At 29.5% G+C, this 22,328-nt stretch overlaps 4 protein-coding genes across 8 annotated transcripts; all 4 read left to right on the top strand.

Annotated features, from left to right (window-relative positions):
- Positions 1–1,037: 1,037 nt before the first annotated feature.
- On the top strand, positions 1,038–2,782 carry LOC143913460 (circadian clock-controlled protein daywake-like). Its single transcript, XM_077433277.1, has 6 exons — positions 1,038–1,417; positions 1,503–1,595; positions 1,673–1,823; positions 1,898–2,031; positions 2,185–2,334; positions 2,512–2,782. The coding sequence occupies exons 1-6, from the start codon at positions 1,354–1,356 to the stop codon at positions 2,664–2,666; spliced, it is 747 nt and encodes a 248-aa protein (XP_077289403.1). The 5' UTR covers positions 1,038–1,353; the 3' UTR covers positions 2,667–2,782.
- Positions 2,783–4,073: 1,291 nt separating this feature from the next.
- LOC143913461 (uncharacterized) lies at positions 4,074–6,388 on the top strand. Of its 2 annotated transcripts, none has more exons than XM_077433279.1 (6): positions 4,074–4,182; positions 4,910–5,002; positions 5,115–5,265; positions 5,341–5,486; positions 5,557–5,703; positions 5,774–6,388. In XM_077433279.1, the coding sequence occupies exons 2-6, from the start codon at positions 4,960–4,962 to the stop codon at positions 6,004–6,006; spliced, it is 720 nt and encodes a 239-aa protein (XP_077289405.1). In that variant the 5' UTR covers positions 4,074–4,182; positions 4,910–4,959; the 3' UTR covers positions 6,007–6,388. The 2 variants fall into 2 exon arrangements, with proteins under 2 accessions (XP_077289405.1, XP_077289404.1); XM_077433278.1 differs by lacking the exon at positions 4,074–4,182 and adding an exon at positions 4,466–4,718.
- Positions 6,389–8,982: 2,594 nt separating this feature from the next.
- On the top strand, positions 8,983–13,165 carry LOC143913462 (uncharacterized). Its single transcript, XM_077433280.1, has 6 exons — positions 8,983–9,139; positions 11,194–11,286; positions 11,673–11,823; positions 11,898–12,040; positions 12,115–12,261; positions 12,328–13,165. Exons 1-6 carry the CDS (start codon positions 9,079–9,081, stop codon positions 12,519–12,521), a joined length of 789 nt encoding a protein of 262 aa, XP_077289406.1. The 5' UTR covers positions 8,983–9,078; the 3' UTR covers positions 12,522–13,165.
- A 2,593-nt stretch (positions 13,166–15,758) lies between these two features.
- Positions 15,759–21,241, top strand: LOC143913464 (uncharacterized). Of its 4 annotated transcripts, none has more exons than XM_077433282.1 (7): positions 15,784–15,928; positions 18,467–18,559; positions 18,667–18,817; positions 18,892–19,046; positions 19,121–19,255; positions 19,323–19,518; positions 20,042–21,241. In XM_077433282.1, exons 1-6 carry the CDS (start codon positions 15,868–15,870, stop codon positions 19,514–19,516), a joined length of 789 nt encoding a protein of 262 aa, XP_077289408.1. In that variant the 5' UTR covers positions 15,784–15,867; the 3' UTR covers positions 19,517–19,518; positions 20,042–21,241. The 4 variants fall into 4 exon arrangements, with proteins under 4 accessions (XP_077289409.1, XP_077289408.1, XP_077289411.1 ...); XM_077433285.1 differs by having other exon boundaries at positions 20,026–20,308; XM_077433286.1 differs by having other exon boundaries at positions 20,059–20,307.
- The last annotated feature ends 1,087 nt before the right edge of the window (positions 21,242–22,328 follow it).

Genomic DNA, 22,328 nt, shown 5'->3' on the forward strand with positions numbered 1-22,328 from the left:
GAATTGAAGTGCTCAAAGTAAGTATTGGAATCAATATTCAGATGTTTTTTCTATTGATTGTGATTTTTTATTGTTTTAAAATACTTATAATTAATTGTCTAGCAAATTTTAAAAGTCAAAAATGATTTTTTTTTTACGGATTTTTGCTCCGTGCTATTTTGCGTTTATTTGTCCAGTTTTTTTATTTCACCACGTTCAACACAAGATAGCGTTGGTGTAAGCGAGATGGCAAACGAGAGTCCGCCACTTAAGCGCGTAAGCCGCGGACTTACCATCTCGCTTGCACCAACACTATGTGCTGTACGCTCACGGGAACTGAACGAAAGTGTTTCTAACGCAATTACCGCTTGAGTTAGTACGTTTTGATAAAAACTGAGATAGATAAAAACATTGAGATAGAAAATCAATCCTTATGAACGTGGTGACATAAAAAAAACTGGCCAAATAAACGCAAAATAGCACGGAGAAAAAATCCGTAAAAAAAATCATTTTTGACTTTTAAAATTTGCTAGACAATTAATTATAAGTATTTTAAAATAAAAAAAATCACAATCAATAGAAAAAACATCTGACTATTGATTCCAATACTGATTTTGAGCACATCAATACTAGATTTTGAGTTCAAGACCGCAAAAGCCAAAAAACTATAAAAATTGCGCGTTTTTTTAAACGCCCATATCTCGTAAACGATCACTAACCAACAAAAATCATTATCATATTCAAATCCAATGGGACAAACTTAGTAAATATTGGTTAGTCTCCGCTCTGGTATTTTTTTGTTGTTGCTCAGTGTAATCATTGTACATATATGTATGTATATAACGATCAGGGCCGCTGAATATAGTGCAAAAGTATACATTAAATCAGCGGTTCCAATTGATAGATTTTAGCAGTTTATTTATACAAAATTATCTTATTGTAGCTTAAAATTGAGGTGCATGATTGAGAGCTTGTTCAGTTATATGTAAAAAAATTGAAAAACCCATTCTTACACTTTTTTTTATAATTCTTGAAAATGATTAGAAGACATTCGTGACAAAGTACGAGGACGTCTTCGTGCAGCGTGACGCGTGCCAAGTTTAAAGCTCATCTTTATTGCTTTATAATTTTTTGTCTTTTATTGTCTATAAAACTATTTTAGGAAAACAAAGCTTATTATGGCGTATTTAAAATATAATTGGTGTCGGCATTTAGTCGTGGTAACATGCATGGTTTGATATTCGCTACTTTCCTTATCAACACTCGTGTCCCATATATTAAACATATGCTATGTTTTGATTTGATTTCAGTTTGATTTTGATTAATGAGCATTGTTAACGTTGCTTTGGTTTATTATTACACCTAAAATTTACAATGGGAAAATTCTTATTTTTAGCACTTGCTTTAATCTATACACAAACTTTCGCCAAAGATTTGCGTACGTATTCAACACAAATGTTTTACATATTTTTTTAAACGACCATCGAGGATCTCTAATAAATCAAATTGTAACAAAATTTTAGCTGATTACTTAGAAATTTGCCGAAGGAACGACCCACAGTTAGATCAATGCATTGAACGCAGTTTAAATGACCTGCAACAGTATACGAGACTGGGTTACATTTTCAATTGATTTTTGTTGAATTAAATGTTGTTTGTATCAAAATTTAATAACAGATTATATATTGAATAGGTGATGTCGAAAAGGGTATACCAAAATTGGAGCCGATACATATAGAAACTCTGCTGGATCAGAAATCTACTGGTCCTAATAAAACATCGACGTTTACTGTGAAAAATTTCAATATAAACGGCTATTCGAATTATAACGTGACTAATTTGCGGTGGGTTTTTATTTAATTTGATTTTTATATGTTAAATTTGAATGCATTTTTTGTGAATGTGTGTTGCGTTGCAGTATAAATATTGGTTCCAAGTTGATAACCTTCGATGCTCATGTTGATTCGCTTCGAATAGATGGAGAATACGATCTCAATGGTAGGGTGGATGCCATAAGAGTTTCCAACTCTGGAAAAATCACAGGATATTTCAGTGAGTGTGTTTCATGTATTTTTTTTTAAGTGCAAACATGCGCCAATGCGATTTATCATTAGGTCACGGTCTCTGTTTTCGTTTTATGATAAACATGGTTGTGAGATCTGCGTCGTTCAATTTTGTGTAATCAGAGGCAATTTTCGATTGCAGGTGATGTTAAAACTCGTGTCAGATTGTCGTACAAGATTGTAAAGAGGAATCATAAGGAATATATCAACGTTATTCACGTTGGTTTGAATATTAAAATCAACGGTGGCAATATGATTCTTCACGATGTATTTCCAAGTAGTAAAATTCTAGGTAATGTTATGTTGATGTTATATAAGTTTGCATTGTATATGTGTAAAACGATATAAATTTTATTTTTCATTTAAAATATTCGTTTATTTATACAATTTATGCCTGTTTACATCGTGCCACAAACATAATCATATGTAAATGTCAAATATAATCAATTTATTATTTATTATGTTTCAGCAAAACAAATCCAGAAGAGTATTAACAGTAGTTTCAAAACATATACGAAGGATTTGACACCTCAATTGCAACGAGAACTTTCTAAACAACTATTGCATATTACCAATCTATTTTTCTCCAAATATACGTACGATCAAGTACTTCCAAGAGCATAAATTTATATGAAATTTCAATAAAATTTGTTTTTGTTTTTTCAACGAATTTTTATTTAAGTAATAATGCAAACATTCAACTTTTTTAAATGTCAATCATCTATTAATATATAATTTCGAAAGAGACTTTGTAAATATTGTTGGTTGGGAACTTCGAAAACAAGTCAAAATTTCCATGATGACATGGGGACGGGGGACGGGGGTGAAGGCCCGGTGGACGCCGGAAGTGAAGGCCACGGGGGGCGTAGGGGGCATATATATATATATATATATATATATATATATATATATATATTCAATGCGGTGCTTGAGGGAGTTTTCAGGAACTTGGATTGGGATACAGCCGGAGTAAGCATCAATGGTCGCTTTTTGAGTCACCTTCGGTTCGCAGACGATATAGTTTTAGTAGCTCGTGATTCAGCTGACCTACTTATCAGACTAACACAGCTGGACAGGGAAAGTAGAAAAGTAGGATTAAAAATTAACGTAGATAAGACTAAACTAATGTTCAATAGTTATTGCATGCCTGATAGCATCCCCTTAGATGATAAACCAGTAGAAGTAGTAAATAATTATTTATATTTAGGTCAAATAATTGACTTGTCTGGTAGTAAAGATGAAGAGATAAAGAGACGTATGAAACTAGGATGGAGTGCATTTGGACGGATGAATTCTGTTTTTAAATCAAAAATGCCACTCTGCCTGAAGAAAAAGATCTTTGATCAATGCATTTTGCCAGTGATGACGTATGGACGTGAAACTTGGACACTGAACGCCAATTTGCTACATAAAATCCAATGCACTCAAAGAAGTATGGAACGCTGTATGCTTGGCATAACGAGGAAAGACAGAAAGCGGAACACGTGGGTGAGAAGTATGACAAGAGTAGTGGACATAGTGGATATAGTGAAGAGATTGAAATGGCAATGGGCGGGTCACGTAGCTAGGAGGATGGACGAAAAGTGGACAAAAGAAGTGCTTGAATGGTACCCGAGAGAATGCAAAAGGGTAAAAGGAAGACCGCAAGGAAGATGGGTGAACGAAATTAGGAAAATGTGCGGGGTGAGATGGATGAGTGTTGCTCAAAACAGAGACGAGTGGAAGCGTGTTGGAGAGTCCTTCATCCAGCAGTGGATGGCGAATGGCTGTAAATGATGATGATGATGATTTTGATATGAGTGATTTATCTGTAAGTGTAATGGCCGTGAGGCAGTTGTCGCGTGAGTGGTTTGTCGCTGAATTTCGTAGGTGTAACGCCGTTGAGTGTAAAATCCGTGAGTGATTTGTCGCGGAACCGTATGTAACGGCCAATAGGATCGCCCGGCTCATCGACCAATAAGATCGCGCATACAATATCTGAATGCGCTGAGCACCCGATATGTATAAATATTGGACGCCCTCGAACTGAAAGGCATTCCGAGCTGAAGAGCCGACGGGTGCGGACCAATAAACCACTCCTACAACACTACTGTGTCTTTCTCTCCGATCCTGGAAGCCCCCTCTTCACGTCCATGTTACAGTATTATTAGATTTTCTTTTCCGTGCCGGGCTGTTGCTGCTTACAGTGCTGGATAGTATGAATTGACATAAAAGATAAAAAAATGTATTTAACGCACTTCCGGTGTTTATATTACATGCCATATTATGTACATATGTAATGAAGGTATGTATTTACATATGTAAATATGTACAAGTAAGAGTAATTAGTCATGATCAATATTGAAATGTCGCTCAATGTACATTTGAAATAAAAAATGTGTTTATTTCAATTGCTGCAAATATTTCATATTTATATTTATGTTATTGTAATATTATAGTTTTATTATCGTGCGTCTTTATCGCCCTCTTTTTCTATGTACATATTGAGTAAGTGACCCGTCATTTAACATCGTTCATTTTTTCATCAATGTCATTTTGTTGGTAGTATTTCTACCGAGCAGTCGTATTTACATATAATAAATGTATAATAAATAAATGACATATTAATTGCCAAAATGAGAGAAATATTATATTTGACTATTATTTGCTGCGTTTCGATCTTCGCCAAGGAACTGCGTAAATATCAAATTTTGTATATTATTAAATTTGAGTATGTTTGAGTTTTGTATATTATAAATTCTATTTATATTATCAGATCAAAATTACTGTACTGAATCTGTCAATAATTATCTATCCTCTTAATATGTATATATTTAATTTCAGTGTCATATTTTATTGCAAATAAAGATATTATCATTCAATTTCAGCTCCATATTTAAACATCTGCTATAGAAATTCTCCCGAAATAAATGACTGCATGAAAAATTCCTTACAAGCCTTTGCACAAATATTTCAAACAGGTTATTCATTCAATTTTTAAATTATCATTTTACCACATATACAATACGTATGCAAATATTATATTTTTATTATAAGTAAAAATACTCCGAAATATATACTTAAATAAATCAGGTGATTTAAATTACTCAATACCGGATATCAGCCAAATTAATTGTGACAATTTATTGAAAAATGTCAAGATCGATTCGAAAAGAAGTACTTTGGTAAATATAACAAACTCGAAACTACGAGGATTCTCCAACTATAATGTGAAAAATATAACGTGAGTTTTTTTTGTTGTGTCGGCCTCTTTTTGTACCAAAATATTATAGTTTGACATTTTTTATTATTATTTTAGAATGACTTTCAATGGCAGCGATTTAAAACATACTTTTATCAATGGCATCATTGGGCCTTTTGACGTTTTTGGAGATTATCAAATATTAAGAGAATATCCATTTAATTTCAATTTTAAAACAAGTGGAAACATAACGGGAATGTCGAGTGTGTTTAATTAATCTATATGATATAAATATTTCAATTTCACAACATTAATTGAAAACTTAAATTTCAGGTTCCTTCGTAAACGTCAATATTGACTTTGAGACATACGAAAAAGATAGTAAAAAATATATTAATGCAACGTACGTTGAAGTCGGCTTATTATATAAGAGTGGTATTTTAAATTATACAAAAATTAACTCTCTTAATAACTTTTTCGGTAAGAAAAATTGAATTAAGAAAACTCAATCTAATTAAAAATAATAAATTATTGTATTGTGGATTTGCAGCCAATAGAGTGATCGATAAAATCAACATTAAATTTCTGAAATACTCGAAATCCATCTATGTTATATTGGAAAACTGTTTTAACGACAAATTTAAGAAACATCTAAATACATTCTTAGCACAATATACATATGATCAATTATTACCGGAAAATGAATCGCCACCATCCCGTGAAAATCAACCACTGCCTTCAGAAGATGCTGCAGAATTGCTGCTGAAAAACTTACTCTTTTAATATGAGAAATATCTACAAACATTTTATAAAATAGTTATATTTAAACTATGGCGGTTTAAGTTTAAATTTAAAACAAAAATACTTCAGGAATAACTTATAAATTACAGTGCAACATAAAAACGGAATGTATGTATGTATTAATTAAAAAAAAAAATTTTGTCGATTTTTCATGTAATTTTCATTCAATAATATATACCTCCCATTTCGGCCGGGAAAGTCCCGATTTTTACGTAATTTGCGTTAGTTCGGTCTTTTTCGTAAAATTGTTTGATTTGTCCGGTTTTTTCTGACTACTAATTTATTTTTTCTATATTGTATTTATTTCCACATTTTTCCTTGTTCAAAAAAAAAATTATGATATAAATATACTACATTTATATACAATATATCAATTCATTTTAAAGTAAAATTAAATATTTTGTTACAATATTCATAAAGAATCCCTTTGTGCTATTTATTATTTTCATTATATTTATTTTTTTATCTATTTTCTTTACCGGAACATACAATTCTTTTAAAGAAATGTATGTTCCGATGGAAATTATATTACTTAACAAAATAAGATATCAAAATTTTCAATTGCACATAATTTTTGCAATTAAAAGAAACTGAGAATATGTTTTTGGAAAATTTAATGCGTTTCAGAAAAAATATCAGTCTATGGCGCGTGGACATCGAATATTACATTATTTTTTTAACCTTTTCTATTTTCCTTGTAAACAAGAATTCTACATTCTGAAAAAAATATAAAGCTGCTTGTATTACCAAGAAGGGAATACAAAATTATTCAAGGGAAAAATTATAAAGTTTGGAACACTTTTTTTTTTTTATAAATTAAGGGGGACAATTTTTTGCGGAGCGTCCCGTTTTCAGACCTGGGAAATATGGTCACCTTAAGCATCTATTTATTAGCATCTATCGCAAAATGCTAAAAATACGTGTCTCTGACTAATGCTTTTTTTTAATGCTGTGGTTCAAAACTTAGATTATATTTAATAATTTAAGCTAAATTCATGTGTAATCGTATATATAATTATAATATAAAAATCAATTATTATTAACGCAGTGCTTTTAATAAAAAAAAATGTAATTATTGAATTATTGAATGCCGGTTGAATTAGCTTACAGGACGAGTTCAGCACTTTTCAGCTTGTTGTAGTTGGAATTTATTTTTCAAATTCTTTTTTTGTATCATCGCATTCGCTAGTTTTGGATTTTTTTTATTTTGCCATCGAATTTCAAATCTAAACATCGACGGGAAAATTCGTTTACAGCAGACAAGCAATATGTAAGCAAAATGTGTAAAAAAATATTTTTGTTATTTAAAATTCGCTAGATAACTAATTATACGTATTTTAAAGCAATTAAATACCACAATCATTACAAAAAATACCTGGCTCCAAATCCAATACTCACTTTTTGTCACAAAAATAATAGTTTTTGCACCTATTTATTTAAGGGTCAGGATAGGTTAGGTTAAGTTAAGATTGACCCTATTCATTTAAGATTTGGTTAAGAGATATGTATCTGCTGACGATATTTTGATAAAAATGCTTCGACAACATTATGAGGTGGCAGGACAAAACAAAAATTGTAATAAACATTTCGTTGCTACGATACAAATAAAAACGAGTTCGCATTTTTGCATGATCATAAAACTTCATCTATTGTTACTACGTACATAGCTAAAGTTAAAAATAGGCGACTGCGATTCAAAGATAGATCGCATGCTAAGATAGACCGCATACTAAAGTAGCACCGTTTTATTTTTCATTTAAAATAGGTTGTGGCTATTTGCAGGTACTATATCTGCAAATTATTGGCTATTTGCTGGTACTATATCTGCGAATTATTGGCTATTTGCAGGTACTACATATATCTGCAACAGTTGCAAAGCCTTCTACGCATGCGTGTGAACTGTCACTGTCAGCGTGTTACCTGTTAAAATTTTGTTTTAAACCTCTTAAAATTTAGTTCGAACTCGTAGAGTGACGTAGAGTAAAAAATATAATCCAAATTAGTTAATATTATTAATTGTTAGAAAATTATTATCATATATGTACAACGTATAATACCTACATACAAGTACAAGCCGCGAACTAGCTAAATGATATAAATCTATTATAATAACGTGCGAAATTTAGTTGCCTCATGTATAGTGAACGATTGATTAAACAAGTCTAGCATACATCAAATGTAAGAAATTATAATCGGTATATAAGTTCACGCGCATGCGTAGAAGGCTTTGCGCCCGTCGCAGATTTAGTACCTGCAAATAGCCACAACCTTTAAAATATTCGTTAGGGAAAAAAATTAAAATACAAATTTATGCCTGTTACATATCTTGCATCATGCCACACACGTACACACATATGTACATATACATACATACATGTGTAAAATGTCAAATATAATCAATTTATTATAATCTTTAAGCAAAACTAATCCAAAAGGGCAGAGCCGTGTTTCTCGGCAACGATTTTGGCGCCCTTGGCAAATATCTAATTTGGCGTCCCATTTATTGTATTAAATAAATAATAAATATATTTTAATACAATAAAATATTATTATTAAAATAAAAAAATTGAACAATTGAAATAGAATTACAAAATTAAAAAATAAAATAATTTTATTATTGATTTTGGCACCATCCTGTTGCCAATGCGTTGTTACGGCATTGCAGAAGAGTATCAAAAGTAATTTCAATACACTATGTATCTAATTTATGTAAGTATGTATGTACATAAATACATTTAATATTAATGACAGTCATGATTAATATCGGACTGAAACTTAAAAATTATATGAACTTCATATACATATGTATGTATGTACATACGTACTCACTAGTATGAAATAATCTACATATGTATGTACATATATTTGCAATTAAAAAATGTTATTATATAAGTTTCATTATCGTTCGTTTTTATCGCTCTCTTTTTCTATATACATATAAATGTAAGTGACCCGTCATTTAACATCGTCCATATTTTCACCAATGTCATATTATCATAGTATATGTAGTATTTGTATGGAGCAGTCGTAAATGATGAATTGGTAATTGCCAAAATGCGAGAAATATTATATATGACTATTACCTGCTTCGCTTCGATCTGCGCCAAAGAATTGCGTAAATATCATGTGTTGTATATTAATACATTTAAATATTAATAACTAGTGTTTTTACCCGGTTTCGCTCGGTATTTGTAATATAAAACGCATATACATGGCTAAACTAATAGTAAACATTTTACCCATTCGAAATGATAAATTAATGAATGTGTGTGTGTGTGTGTACGCTCCCGCACAGTGCATCTGACGCTGACGCCACCCGTTCCAACTCACTCAATATCAGGAACACATGCCAGACGCTCCAAACCCCCCCCCCACTTCCTCGCGTCTTCTCGACATGATCGGTCGTCACGCCACATCACTATGCATATCATATACTCCTTTAAAATTTGTTATTTTTTTTAAATCTCCATATTTGTCTACGCATCTGCCACAAACGTTTTTATGTTTTTATATATATTATTATGTGCCAGTGTTTTTACCCGGCTTCGCTCAGTATTTGTAATATAAACCGCTTAAAATGGCCAATCTAATAGTAAACATTCTATTAAATTTATTTGAATATTCATTTGTTTATAAATTGAACGTCACGGATTCTACGAACCAAACAAACAAACATACATACATACAAAGTCTCTATCGAAATTTTATATTAGATGAATCAAAGAAATCAAATTTATCAATCACTTATACATAAATGGAACTGAATGTTTTTATTTATCGGTTATAAATTTTAGTGTAATTTATGAATTAAAAAAAAATTATATATGACCCCTAAAAATTCCCCCTTTATATTATCTTATATTTATTTTCACAAAAATTTTAAATATATAAAAATATTTTGAAAAATCAATATTAGCCAATTCGAAAAATTTTAGACGAGTTGGAGGTACATACATACATACCTATACATTTATGTAAGTTCAGCACCCCGGCACTTATTTTAGCAATACACCACTGTGTATGCCTATCTATCTGTACAATATTGACAGTGCAACTAAAACTTATAACGTTATAAATTGCTACTTCAAGTTTACCCCTAGGAGACGGCATTTTAAAATTGTTTTAAGGACACGTACAACCAGGGCCGCTTCTTCCATATGTACAAATGTGTGCAACGCACACAGGCGGCTGAAATATAAAGGCGGTCAAAAGAAATGAGAGTCGAAAAAATTATATTCTTTAAAAAATACGAAACAAGACATCGTACTTTTTAAAATGCATTTAGTCTGTTTTATTGTACATATACTTGTGGATTGCTGTTGCAAGTTACAACTTGTAACACACCCGAACTATAATTCGGGGAAATACCGGATTAGCAGGTATATGTAGCTTCGATATAGAGTTAGGTATTTTATGTTCTATTATCTGTGCGACTGCCAGATGTATTTCTTCAAGGATGTTGAGTATTGTTTGGTCATCGAAAGAAAATGTGTGGGCAGTGCTGGCTTTACACCCGAGGGTGCCCTCGGGCTTTTTTTCTTAACACTCTTAGAAAGAACTTTCGCCTTTGGCGGTCTAATCTAAAATTTTGAATGGCTTTTGGCGCTCTAATTTAAAATTATAAAGCGCCTTTGGCGCATCGTTCGGCACCCTAACTTATTTGCCCAACCCAGCCCCCGCTAAAACTGGCACTGTGTGGGATTGGAGGTAAAAACACTATATTTTCATGAATGAACATGAAAACGTTCAGTCTCTCTTGTCGTCTTGTCAAAACTAAATGTTGTGGTTTTCTGTCTGTTTTTCTGGTTAATTTTATTTCTCACACAATATTTATTACAATGTAAAATTTTTGTACTACTCGTATGCACTTCATTTTTATTTTTTATTTTTTTATTAAATAAATTTTATTTATTTTAAAATTAAAGACATGTCCAACTATGAAATAAACATTATATCCTGTAAAATATTATGTACTATGTAACCCATTTTTTTTATATTACAGAGAAAAAAAAAAAAAAAATAAAATATAGTCTATTTGTATGTATGTGCATATATATCATTTAATCTTAATCAAAATTACTGTACTGTATCTGAATACTGATATTTTCTCCTAATATGTATAAATTCCAGAATTTTATTGCAAATAAAGATATTAGCTTTCAATTTCAGCTCCATATTTAAAAATTTGTGATAGAGATTCTCCCGAAATAAATGACTGCATGAAAAATTCCTTACAAGCCTTGGCACAAATATTTCAAACAGGTAATTCATTCAATTTTTAAAAATCATTATTTTACATTATTATGCAATTATTTTATTATAACGAGTAAAAATGGTTCAGTGATTACTAGTCAAATGTGAACCGGTCACAGGACAACCGGTCGCTCTAGATCGGTCACACGTGATCACCCGTCACACTAAATCTGGTCACGAGAAAACTGGTCACATCCTAAAATTGATCACGAGAAAAGTGGGGATTTAGGGTGTGACCAGGTTTAGGGTGCGACCAGTTTTCTCGTGACCAGTAAAAGTGTGACGGGTGATCATGTGTGACCAATCTAGAGCGACCGGTTGTCCTGTGTCTAGTTCACATATGACTAGTAGTCCGTTTATTGTAAAAATACTCCAAAATATATACTTTAAACCAGGTGATTCAAATTACTCAATACCGGATATCAGCAAAATAAATTGTGACGATGTATTGAAAAATGTCAAAATTAATTCTAAAAGAAAAACTTTTCTGAATATAACAAAGTTGGACCTACTAAGATGCCACAATTATGATGTGGAAAATATCACGTGAGATTATCTTTCTGTAATGGTTTCTATTTGTGTCAAAATATTGTAGTTTGATATTTTTATTTTTGGTATAGAATGCACTTCGATGGTAGCGGTTTAAAAAATACTTTAATCAATGGCATCATTGGACCTTTTGAAGTTTTTGGACATTATGAAATATTAAGAGAATACCCATTATCAACAATAAGTGCAACTGGAATCGTCACAGGATTGCTGAGTGAGTTTGGTTAATATAAATACATGTGAGAAATATTTCAATCTCATAATTTCAATTGAAAACTATAATTTCAGGTTCCTTCACAAATGCCAGTATTGACTTTAAGACGTACGTAAAAGACAGTACAAAATATATTAAAGTAACAGACGTTAAAGTCAGTTTTTTATATGAAAGTGGTAATCTATATTTTACCAAAATTTTCCCAGGAAGTAAAATAATCGGTGAGCAAAATTGCATTTAAAAAGCTTATTTTAATTTTTTAAAAATAATTGTAATTTGGTTTGCAGCAAAAACAGTGAACAATAGAATCAACATTAAACTTCCGAAATATACGAAATCTGTCAATCCTGCTATGGAAAACTTTTTTAACGGACAAACTAAAGAATATTTAAATGCATTCTTAGCACAATATACATATGATCAATTATTGCCGGAAAAATACCTGCCATCCCTTGAATATCAACCAAAGCTCGAAGATTGAAACTAAAAACGGACTCTTTTAATGTGTGAAACTTATACTAACATTTCATAAAATAGTGATACAATATGTAATCTACGACAACTACAAGATTTTTCATAATATATTCAGCGCTGTTAAAAAAACGGACTCTTTTACCTATAATATATTATATGAGAAACTTATACTAAAATTTAATGAAATAGTAATATGTATTTCAACTTGAATAAGTGTGAAATTTGAAATTTTAGCTAATAATATTTCAGGAATATTATACATATGTGTATAACTGTTGCTAAGAAGAATTACAAGGACGAATTCGATTAAGATTTATCACATAGTTTCTGCATTGAATTAAAATATCTTAACAAAATAATCTTTAAAAATTATTTTTCAACAATTACATTGCATTTTTATTCTACACTATAATTAGTTCGACCATGTCTCCTTTTTTACGTGGCTTGTGCTCTTTAAAATAAAAATACTTCAGGAATAGCCAAGAAAAATTCGTTTAAGATGTATCGTTTTGGTGTTTTATTAACATTTAATTTTATTAGACTTCAATTTTAAATAATAAATAATTTAGATGAATGTTTACGAAATTTATATATTATATGTATGTACATACAATGTAATGATACAACAATTAAAAAATAGTTGAAAATTACAAAAATGTTTGTTATTCAAATATAAGATGAAAAATACAAAGACAAAAACAAGTATATAAAAATACAATATCAAATTAAAAGCATAGAGCATGTTTAGATTTTAGCACACCACAGATTTGTGGTGTGCTAAAATCGATCAGTTACAATTATATTATGTATATTCACTGAAATATCTTTCAGCATCCACACTATTAGCTGGACACCAAATTGATCCTGAGAAGCACAACCATACGCTTCATATTTAATTTTTCTTACCATCAATAGACTATAATAATACGTATAATGAAGCTATCGTTTCATATTTATATTATGGTAACTTTTATCTTAAAAAAAAACCAATTTTACATTTATTTTTGAAGCATCTACTCGCATATCTTACGAATTTCGCATTTATTAGCATCCGTTCCGAATTTAAGCATCTATTTTGCAAAATCCTTAATATATTTGTCCAACTATAGTGCTTTCTCTCTTTTTATTACTGCCCTCTATTGAACTAGTTATAAAGTTGTGGTTTGAAATATTTATATTTAATAATTTAAGCTATTCTGAATTTATACGTAAAAATTATAATAAAAAGATCTATTAATATTAATGTGGTGTCTTAATATACAATAAAAAATGTTATTACTGAATGCTGTTTGAATTAACTTGCATTTGGATCATTACTTTCCGCCGATTTGTTGTAGTTGTAATTTAATTTACAAATTCTTTTTAGCATCATTGCATTTTCTGGTTTTGTATTTCATTACTAAATGTATCCTTTGTCTTTTTTTTCATCGAATGTCCTCCAATTTGAACCTGAAAACCGAACGAAAAAGTTGTCTCCAAGGGCACAAGCAATATGACTTTCAAAATATCAATCGTATTCACGTAAAATTTCCATACCCTTTCGTAAATTTTGAAAAAAAAAATCATTAATAATTGCCGAATATAATATTTCAATTTTGCCAATATTGATTAACGACGTAAAAGGCAAAAAAAATTACATTATGAGTTTATGATTCTTGAATTACAATCAGGGACCTGAACCGTTATTTATTTCTTTCCGGTTCTTAAATATTAGCATGTTAATGTAAATACACGCACATATACATATACTACCTCTCTTTATACGGCTTTTCACTATAACTTATTGTGATTAACATATTTTTAGTATATATGTACAATCCTGTAAGTTTGACCATTAATGTTTGTCATTTTTGTATGTAATAAAACGCGTATTAAATTTTCTTAACTTAACTATTATATATTATCAAAAATCTATAAAACTTTTATCAGACCTACATAAATTAGAATACGCTTTAGGTATATGGAATCCTCATAGTAAAAAAAAAATGTTATATGTGTCGAAAGGGTACAAAAGAGAATTACAAAGATTACTTCTTAACTTAAATCACTTTCTTATAACGAAATATTGAAAAGAATGAATCTCACTAGATTGGACACGAGAAAAATAAGAGGCGACTTAATTGAAGCCTTTAAAATATTAAATAATCATTATAATTGTGATATGTCCAAACTTATTACATTCAATGAAAACACTCATCTCATCTCAGAGGTCACTCACTCCCTTAGACTCCAAAAAGAAAAATCGAATAAATTGATCAGAGATTCCTTCTTTTCCAACAGAGTGGTTTCAGTTTGGAAAAGTCCCAATAACGTAGTAATTTCTGAAAGAATTAATATTTTAAAAAAAAAGCTAGATGTATTTCTTAAACTTAAAGGATTTCCGTAATTCTTCTTTTCCAATATATTTTCTATATTTTTGCTTAATAGGTTACTGTTCCAGGTATTTTTTATCTTGAATATTTATTCTTTGTATCTTTTGGTATTCTCTCTTATGTCATATCCTTTATAGTGTTTTTTTTTTGTCTTGTATCTTATTAATGTTATGAGTATTATTATTTTATTTCATTATCTATACTAAACCAATCCCCTTGGGCCTATCAGATTTGCCACCTTACCCATGTATTCTAATAAATAAATATATAAATAATTCCATCATTCCCAAAAAAAATTACTGAATGTTTTCAAACAAATTGTAAAAAATTAAAAAAAAAATTTTTGTATATATTAATTTTACCGAACCGAAAAAACGAACCGCAAAATAATATCGGCTCTGTTTTGGTTTTCATTCCCGTAAAAATTACGGTTAGTTCGGATTTCGGTTTTCGGTTCGGGTCCCTGATTGCAATTGTTGACTGCAAGTATTATACGTGTAATATCTTTTTTGAATAAAAAAAACTAATTTTAATAAAAAAAAAAATAGGGCTCCAAATTTTTATATTATGTACTATAAAAAAATAAAAAAGCATGTTTTGAAAATTATAAAGCACTCCCATTTGTGAAAATATACATTTCAAGCTATGACTACATACACATATGTACATACGTACATACATATGTATGTACATACTCACTACTATGTAATTATCTACATACATATATGTATACGTATTGTGTAAAAATGTGTTTTTGAAGAAAATCGTATTTATTTTAAGTGTGGAAAACATGTTGTATTTATATTTATGCTATTTTAACATCTTAAGTTTCATTATCATATGTCTTTATCGCTCTTTTTTTATATGTATATTCATGTAAGTGACCCGTCATTTAACATCGTCCATATTTTCCCCAATGTCATATTGTTGTTTGTATTTGTATATAGCAGTCGTATAATAAATGATAAATTAGATGTCAAAATGAGAGAAATATTATATTTGACTATTATTTGCTTCGTTTCGATCTTCGCTAAGGAATTGCGTAAATATCATAATTTATATATTACTAGTAGTTCCATCTTATTTCGCTCCATATTTATCAAATAAACCGCTTAAGCATGGTCTATCTAATAGTAAACATTCATTATTGTTTTTAAATTATTTGAATATTAAACAACAGCCAATCAGAATCGTCAAAAGAATTTGATGACATCCAATCAGAATAAAAATACACACACACACACAATGAACGGTCATTGTTTTATATACATACATACATATAATATTACATTTCAATATATGTGTAAATGAATCATTGAAATCAAATTCATACATATGTATGTATGTAAAATTAATTATTGTAAAATATGTATGTTGTTTTCTCAAATGTTAATTAATGAGCCATTCATTAGTGAACTTAAAAAATTAAATAAATATAATATTTCACCTAGTTTTTCGAATTTGTCATATTGGTTTTTAAGATTTTGATAAAATTTGACTGAGACATTCAAAGACTGAATAATAATTTATAGTTAAATAAATTCCGTTCAAGAGTTACTATTAGTGGTTAGTTAAGATCTACATACAAATGTTCTACTTTCGATTATTGCAGTGGTTTCCAAATTTTTTTCAAATGAAAAAAATTCGGATGTAACCAATCCATGACTTTTTCTTTGTATGTGAGGAATATAAGAAGGTTAAAAAACAAAATTAAATGATTTAACGTACATACACGTTCTCACATACCGGCTGTGAGAGCATTTTCGATACAAATTGAGCGCAAATGTTGGAAAACTTACACAAGACAAAAAATCTACTTCCGGTTGTCTGATTTTGTTCAAATTTTTTTTATTACTTATAATCACAATAAATATTATACACATTAAATATAAAGAAGATAAAAATAATTTAAAAGGTCAAAAGAAAAACAAATTAAATATTGTTTTAAACAAAATTACTACAAAGTCACGACATTTTTGACTTCTCTCCCACTTTCGGTATATTAAATTTAATCATTTTTACTTTATCTATGTACGTAGTAACAATAGATGAAGTTTTGTGATCATGCGAAAATTCGAACATGAGATTTTGATTTTTTATTTTCATCACATTGATACAAGTAATATACTTGAATTTTATCGTGAAGAGCACACACGTTAAAGGGGTCGAAAAAACTAGTAAACCGCCACTTCCGGTTGGCGTATGTTCATCAAATTTTATATATACATAACTTGTAAGCTTAAACTTCTAGATATGAAATTTCAGTTCAATAAATCAAAAGGTTTATGAGAAAATCATAAAACCTCGATTCTCTAGATTAAAAGTACTACTTCCCGTTGAGGTAAAAATATTAGGGTATGAAATTTATAATTTCTAATTCATGTAAAAAAATTTCAAAAAGGTCTGATTTGGTTAATTGAATTAAAAAAGAGGATACCATTTCCGGTCAGCTAAAAATTAAAAAAAAAATTTACGTCGTATTGATAAGAATTTCAGTTACCGTAGTTTCAGTTCGATAGGATGAACGGTGTTCAAAAAATTCACAGACACACACACACATTTTTTCTAGATTATGAAAACGTGATCAATGATCGATTCTGAGTTCGAATCAGTCAAAATCGCGAGTTAGAATTTTCTAATGATCACTTCATCTTTTGTTACTACGTACATAAATAGATAAAGTAAAAATCTAATCTTGGTGCTTCCCCCCCCCCTCCATCTTTAATACATTAAATAATACAAACTTATTTTAAGTGATAAAGATGTATTAATACAAAATATACAAATATTATTGACAAAACAATAAAATTGTTATTCCAAATGTTTCGCATATGAATCGTCGAACTGTTAACAAAACTGGTGTCTCTAATATTGTATGTGGTTTTTAACATTTTGCAATTCTGTGAAAAACGTTGTACGATGCTTGCAATGCATTTGATGGAAAAGAAACTATTTTCTTGAAAGTTTGCTTTTGTTTATTAAACAGACCTAATTTTCTTTAAATAAATTATAAGGGTTTACCAACCTAATCAGAATGCATAGTTTCTAGGTCCTATTTGCAGACAAAACTTTTGTACAGAGCAAACACATTGGTCTTTCCGAGCCAGCATAAAATGTAGTACTCTTGAATCTCATTGATAAATGGGATGAATCGCATTTTATTGTCGTGATTTTTCTACTTCCTTGTTCCCCGTCGCTTATATTCCTTACTATCTTTACTTACTTGAATTATCGTCAGTATCTTAATTATTAGTGAATTTTCTCTTGTAACCAGTAAATAATTAATTAACTTTTGCGCCTTCTTCGTACTAGTCTGCGTCTTCCAGTTTGGAAATCACTGGATTAATGTATTCTAATCAGGGCTCGAATTGAAAATGTTCATGATTGAGGTTAATCTGAAATTTCAGTTAGTTATTTTGTTTCAACTTTATAAAAGTATAAATTCTATTTATATATCAGTTAAACTTTATCAAAATTACTGTACTGGATCTATCAATAATTAATTATCCTCTTAATATGTATATATTTAATTTCAGTGTCATATTTTATTGCAAATAAAGACATTAGAATTCAATTTCAGCTCCATATTTAAAAATCTGTAATAGAGATTCTCCCGAAATAAATGACTGCATGAAAAATTCCATAAAAGCCTTGGCACCAAAATTTCAAACAGGTAATTTCATTTAATTTTTAAATTGATATTTTACTGCATATACAACATGTATGCAAATATTATATTATTATAAGTAAAAATACTCCAAAATATATACTTTAATCCAGGTGATTTAAATTACTCAATACCGAATATCAGCCATATAAATTGTGACGATATATTGAAAAATGTCAAGATAAATTCCAAAAGAGAAACTTCTATGAATTTTACAAAGTTGGACCTTCAAAGATGCTACAATTATGATGTGGAAAATATTACGTGAGATTATCTTTCTGTGACGATTTCTATTTTTTTCAAAATATTATAGTTTGATATTTTTATTATTGCTTTAGGATGCACTTCAATGATGGCAATTTAAAAAATATTTTCATCCATGGCATCATTGGACAATTTGAAGTTTTAGGAATTTTTGAAATAATAAGATTTTATTCTTATTATTTCACATTTCCAATACTTAAATCAACTGGAAACGTCACGGGATTGCTGAGTGAGTTTGTTTAATCTAAATACATGTTAGAAATATTTTAGTTTAATAACTTTAATTAAAAACTAAAATTACAGGTTGCTACATAAATGCCAATATTGACTTTGCGACGTACATAAACGATAGTAAAAAATATATTAAAGCAACAGAAGTTAAAGTCGGTTTTTTATATAAGAGTGGTGATGTACATTTTACCAACATTAATATAGTTGGTGAGTAAAACTGCATTTATACAGCTCAACTTAATTAAAAAAAAAATAATTGTTATTCGTTTTTCAGATAAACAAATTAACACTAAACTTTCGAAATACACAAAATCCATTAATCCTGAAATGGAAAATTTTTTTAATGTGAAAATCAAGGAATATTTAAATGATTTCGTAGCACAATATACATATGATCAATTACTACCAGGAATTAAATCGCCATCCCGTGAAGATCAACAGAGTGCTCCACAAAAACAAAATTTTTAAATGTGAGAGATGCATATCTAGGAATATTTTAAAAAATAGTAATATTTCCAGTAAAGTGTCAAATTTAAAATTTAAAATACAAATACTACAGGAATAGCTAAGAAAAATTTAAAGGATTCTATAACTTATAAATTCGTATAATTATATTCATCAATCATTTATACTTTTTCACAATTTCTGCATTGAATTAAAATGTCATATTAATATTATCTCAAAAAAAAAAAGATTTTAAATTAATACATTCCGTTTTCATGCTGCATTCATAGTTATAGACACGTATTTTTTGTCGATTTTAGCATTTTAATTGTGCATTAGCGTTTTAGAGCATTAAAAATGCAAAATTTTAACGTTATTTTAGCTTCTATTTTTATTAGACTTCAATTTTACATAAATAATAAACTTAACTACCATAAATTTTATTAAAATACATATATGTAAACACATACAATTTAAAGATAATACAACAATTAGAAAATAATTGAAAATTACAAAATCAAATAAAATCTAAGCATGTTGCATGCTTAGATTTTAGCACACCACAGATTTGAGCGCACCGACATCTCAGCGCAAACCAATTTAGCTCCGACCTTTCGGCGCAGACAACTCAGCGCAACGACAACTCAGCGGATGAAAATTCAGCGCATGGACTATTCAGCACAACGACAATTCAGAGCAAAATCAATTTTTTCGATAAGTTTTAAATGCGTTTTTGAAAATAATTACTCTATTGGTATTGTCGGCCATATCTATAGGATAATTTCATAAAGTGCGAATAAATTTATTTGATTCTCTTTGTGCCTTTATGATTTTCTCACTGTGGTCTACGAAATTTTACGCAAGCAGGGTTTCTGAATTAAGGCCGCAAAAATTTATTCTTAAGCAGGGTTTCTAAACCGGACGGCAAATTTCTTTTTTCAAATAGTTTTTTAATTTTTGCCTTTTAGGTATTCAAAATTTTACGTATGCATGGGTTCTAAGCTAAGGTTCGCAAATCGTCACTATGGGCTTTGTTTTTTATAAAAAATGGGAGAATATTTGGTTTTCGATTTTTTCCCCGGAAATTATGTTACGGTATCGATACTACATATATCGATATCGATATCGTCTTCATAGAAACTTTGATTTGTTTTCAATGTTCCCAATACACCTACCATATGTATGTATGTACATAGTTAACTATCTAATATATAATCTCTTTCGAAATTATATATTAGATAGTTAATAAGATATAAATAAAACATAGAAATAACTTTATGTTTACGAAACGGTCGAACGGCGGGCAAAATTAAAATGCAGCGGTGGATTAGGTCTAATAAAAGATTGTAAATCTTGTACTCCATGTTTTTAATGAATGAAATTTCGGAAATACGGTTCGAGTGGCAGGTATAAAAGTTAAGTTCGCAAAGTTTTCGGCAAACAGTCTAATATATGTTACAAAGTAATGCATATTAAATTTTAAATTATGGAACAATTGTTATTATTTGTATATTTGAAATACGAGAAGCGTGAATATGAAGACCAGAAAATTAAGTAGTACGAACAGCAACTGCATATTTTTTCAATTGGTTGAAATGCACGATATGGTCACCTATTGAAATGCACGATAATTTAAATCAATGGTCGATAAATACGTACATACATACATATACGCGTACTTGTTAGATATGAATAGCAGAACCCATGAAGACGGGCTTGCGAACCTTGGTCTAGAATCTGTTCACATGTAAAAAAAAATTCTGTCTATCCCGGTGTCGAAACTCTTTTTAAGAAATATTTTTTGCGGAACTCAGTTGACAAACCCTGAATACGTAGGATTTGAAAACAAAATTTTCGGGGAAAAAATCGAAAACCAAATACTCTCCCATTTTTTTTTATCAAAAGCAAAGCCTATAGTGACGATTTGCGAACTTTAGTTTAGAAACCCTGCATACGTAAGAGTTTGGATAGTTAAAAAACTTTTTGAAAAAAAAATTGCTGCCCGGTTAAGAAACCCTGCTTGCGTAATATTTCAAGGCACATTTTATTTATTAATTGTAATATATTACATATATAAATGTAATTTATGCGTAGTACATATGTAATTACCTTTTTTTTTAATTTTCGAATATATTCGAATATTCGAATAGCTCTTGATTTACTATTTGATATTCGAATAGTTGAAGTCGAAGAATATTTGGGATCCCTAGTATCTCCCCTTATACATAGGTGTCCTCTTTTTTTTAGTTTTTGAATTCAATTATCTCCCAAACCACAAACTTAATCGGATTAAATTTTTTTATATGTAATAGAAATAATAAGCTTTATACCCTAATATTTTAAAAATATTTTTATCGTTATATTTTTATATATTATATATATTATTTATATATTTTAACCAGAAGTAGTAATTTTACTCTAGAGAATCGAGGTTTTTTTATGTTTTTCTCAGAAACCTTTTGGTTTATTGAACTGAAATTTCATATCTACAAGTTTAAGCGTAATACCAAGTTATGTATAAAATTTGGAAATCATCCCTCAACCGAAAGTGGCAGTTTACTCTTGTTCGATTTTTCTTCCACTATTTTTTTCAACCCCTTAAACATGTGTGGTCTTCACGAAAAAATGCAAGTATAATTCTTGTATCAATGTGATAAAAATAAAAAAATTACTAAATTTAATAAACCGGAAGTGGGATTTTTTTAACCTAGAAAGGTCAAAAACGTTGTCGCCTGGATTCTGTCCACACCTCTCAACGTATTAAGCTGAAAATTTATATATATTTGTATTATTTATGTACTAACTTTGAGCTGTTAACTTTCTGGTCTGAATTCGT

The sequence above is a fragment of the Arctopsyche grandis genome, chromosome 6, assembly GCF_051622035.1.
Source record: "Arctopsyche grandis isolate Sample6627 chromosome 6, ASM5162203v2, whole genome shotgun sequence".
Lineage (NCBI taxonomy): Eukaryota > Metazoa > Arthropoda > Insecta > Trichoptera > Hydropsychidae > Arctopsyche > Arctopsyche grandis.

Excerpts from the sequence above, each read along its gene's own strand:
- LOC143913460 (XM_077433277.1), top strand. The coding sequence starts at position 1,354 with ATGGGAAAATTCTTATTTTTAGCACTTGCTTTAATCTATACACAAACT. Across the intron at positions 1,596-1,672 it reads GCAACAGTATACGAGACTGG|GTGATGTCGAAAAGGGTATA; the intron begins GTTACATTTTCA and ends TATATTGAATAG. Across the intron at positions 2,335-2,511 it reads TCCAAGTAGTAAAATTCTAG|CAAAACAAATCCAGAAGAGT; the intron begins GTAATGTTATGT and ends ATTATGTTTCAG.
- LOC143913464 (XM_077433283.1), top strand. The coding sequence starts at position 15,868 with ATGAGAGAAATATTATATTTGACTATTATTTGCTTCGTTTCGATCTTC. Across the intron at positions 18,560-18,666 it reads GGCACCAAAATTTCAAACAG|GTGATTTAAATTACTCAATA; the intron begins GTAATTTCATTT and ends ACTTTAATCCAG. Across the intron at positions 19,256-19,322 it reads TACCAACATTAATATAGTTG|ATAAACAAATTAACACTAAA; the intron begins GTGAGTAAAACT and ends TTCGTTTTTCAG.
- LOC143913461 (XM_077433278.1), top strand. The coding sequence starts at position 4,658 with ATGAGAGAAATATTATATTTGACTATTATTTGCTGCGTTTCGATCTTC. Across the intron at positions 5,003-5,114 it reads TGCACAAATATTTCAAACAG|GTGATTTAAATTACTCAATA; the intron begins GTTATTCATTCA and ends TAAATAAATCAG. Across the intron at positions 5,487-5,556 it reads AAACATAACGGGAATGTCGA|GTTCCTTCGTAAACGTCAAT; the intron begins GTGTGTTTAATT and ends CTTAAATTTCAG.
- LOC143913462 (XM_077433280.1), top strand. The coding sequence starts at position 9,079 with ATGCGAGAAATATTATATATGACTATTACCTGCTTCGCTTCGATCTGC. Across the intron at positions 11,824-11,897 it reads TATGATGTGGAAAATATCAC|AATGCACTTCGATGGTAGCG; the intron begins GTGAGATTATCT and ends TTTTTGGTATAG. Across the intron at positions 12,041-12,114 it reads AATCGTCACAGGATTGCTGA|GTTCCTTCACAAATGCCAGT; the intron begins GTGAGTTTGGTT and ends CTATAATTTCAG.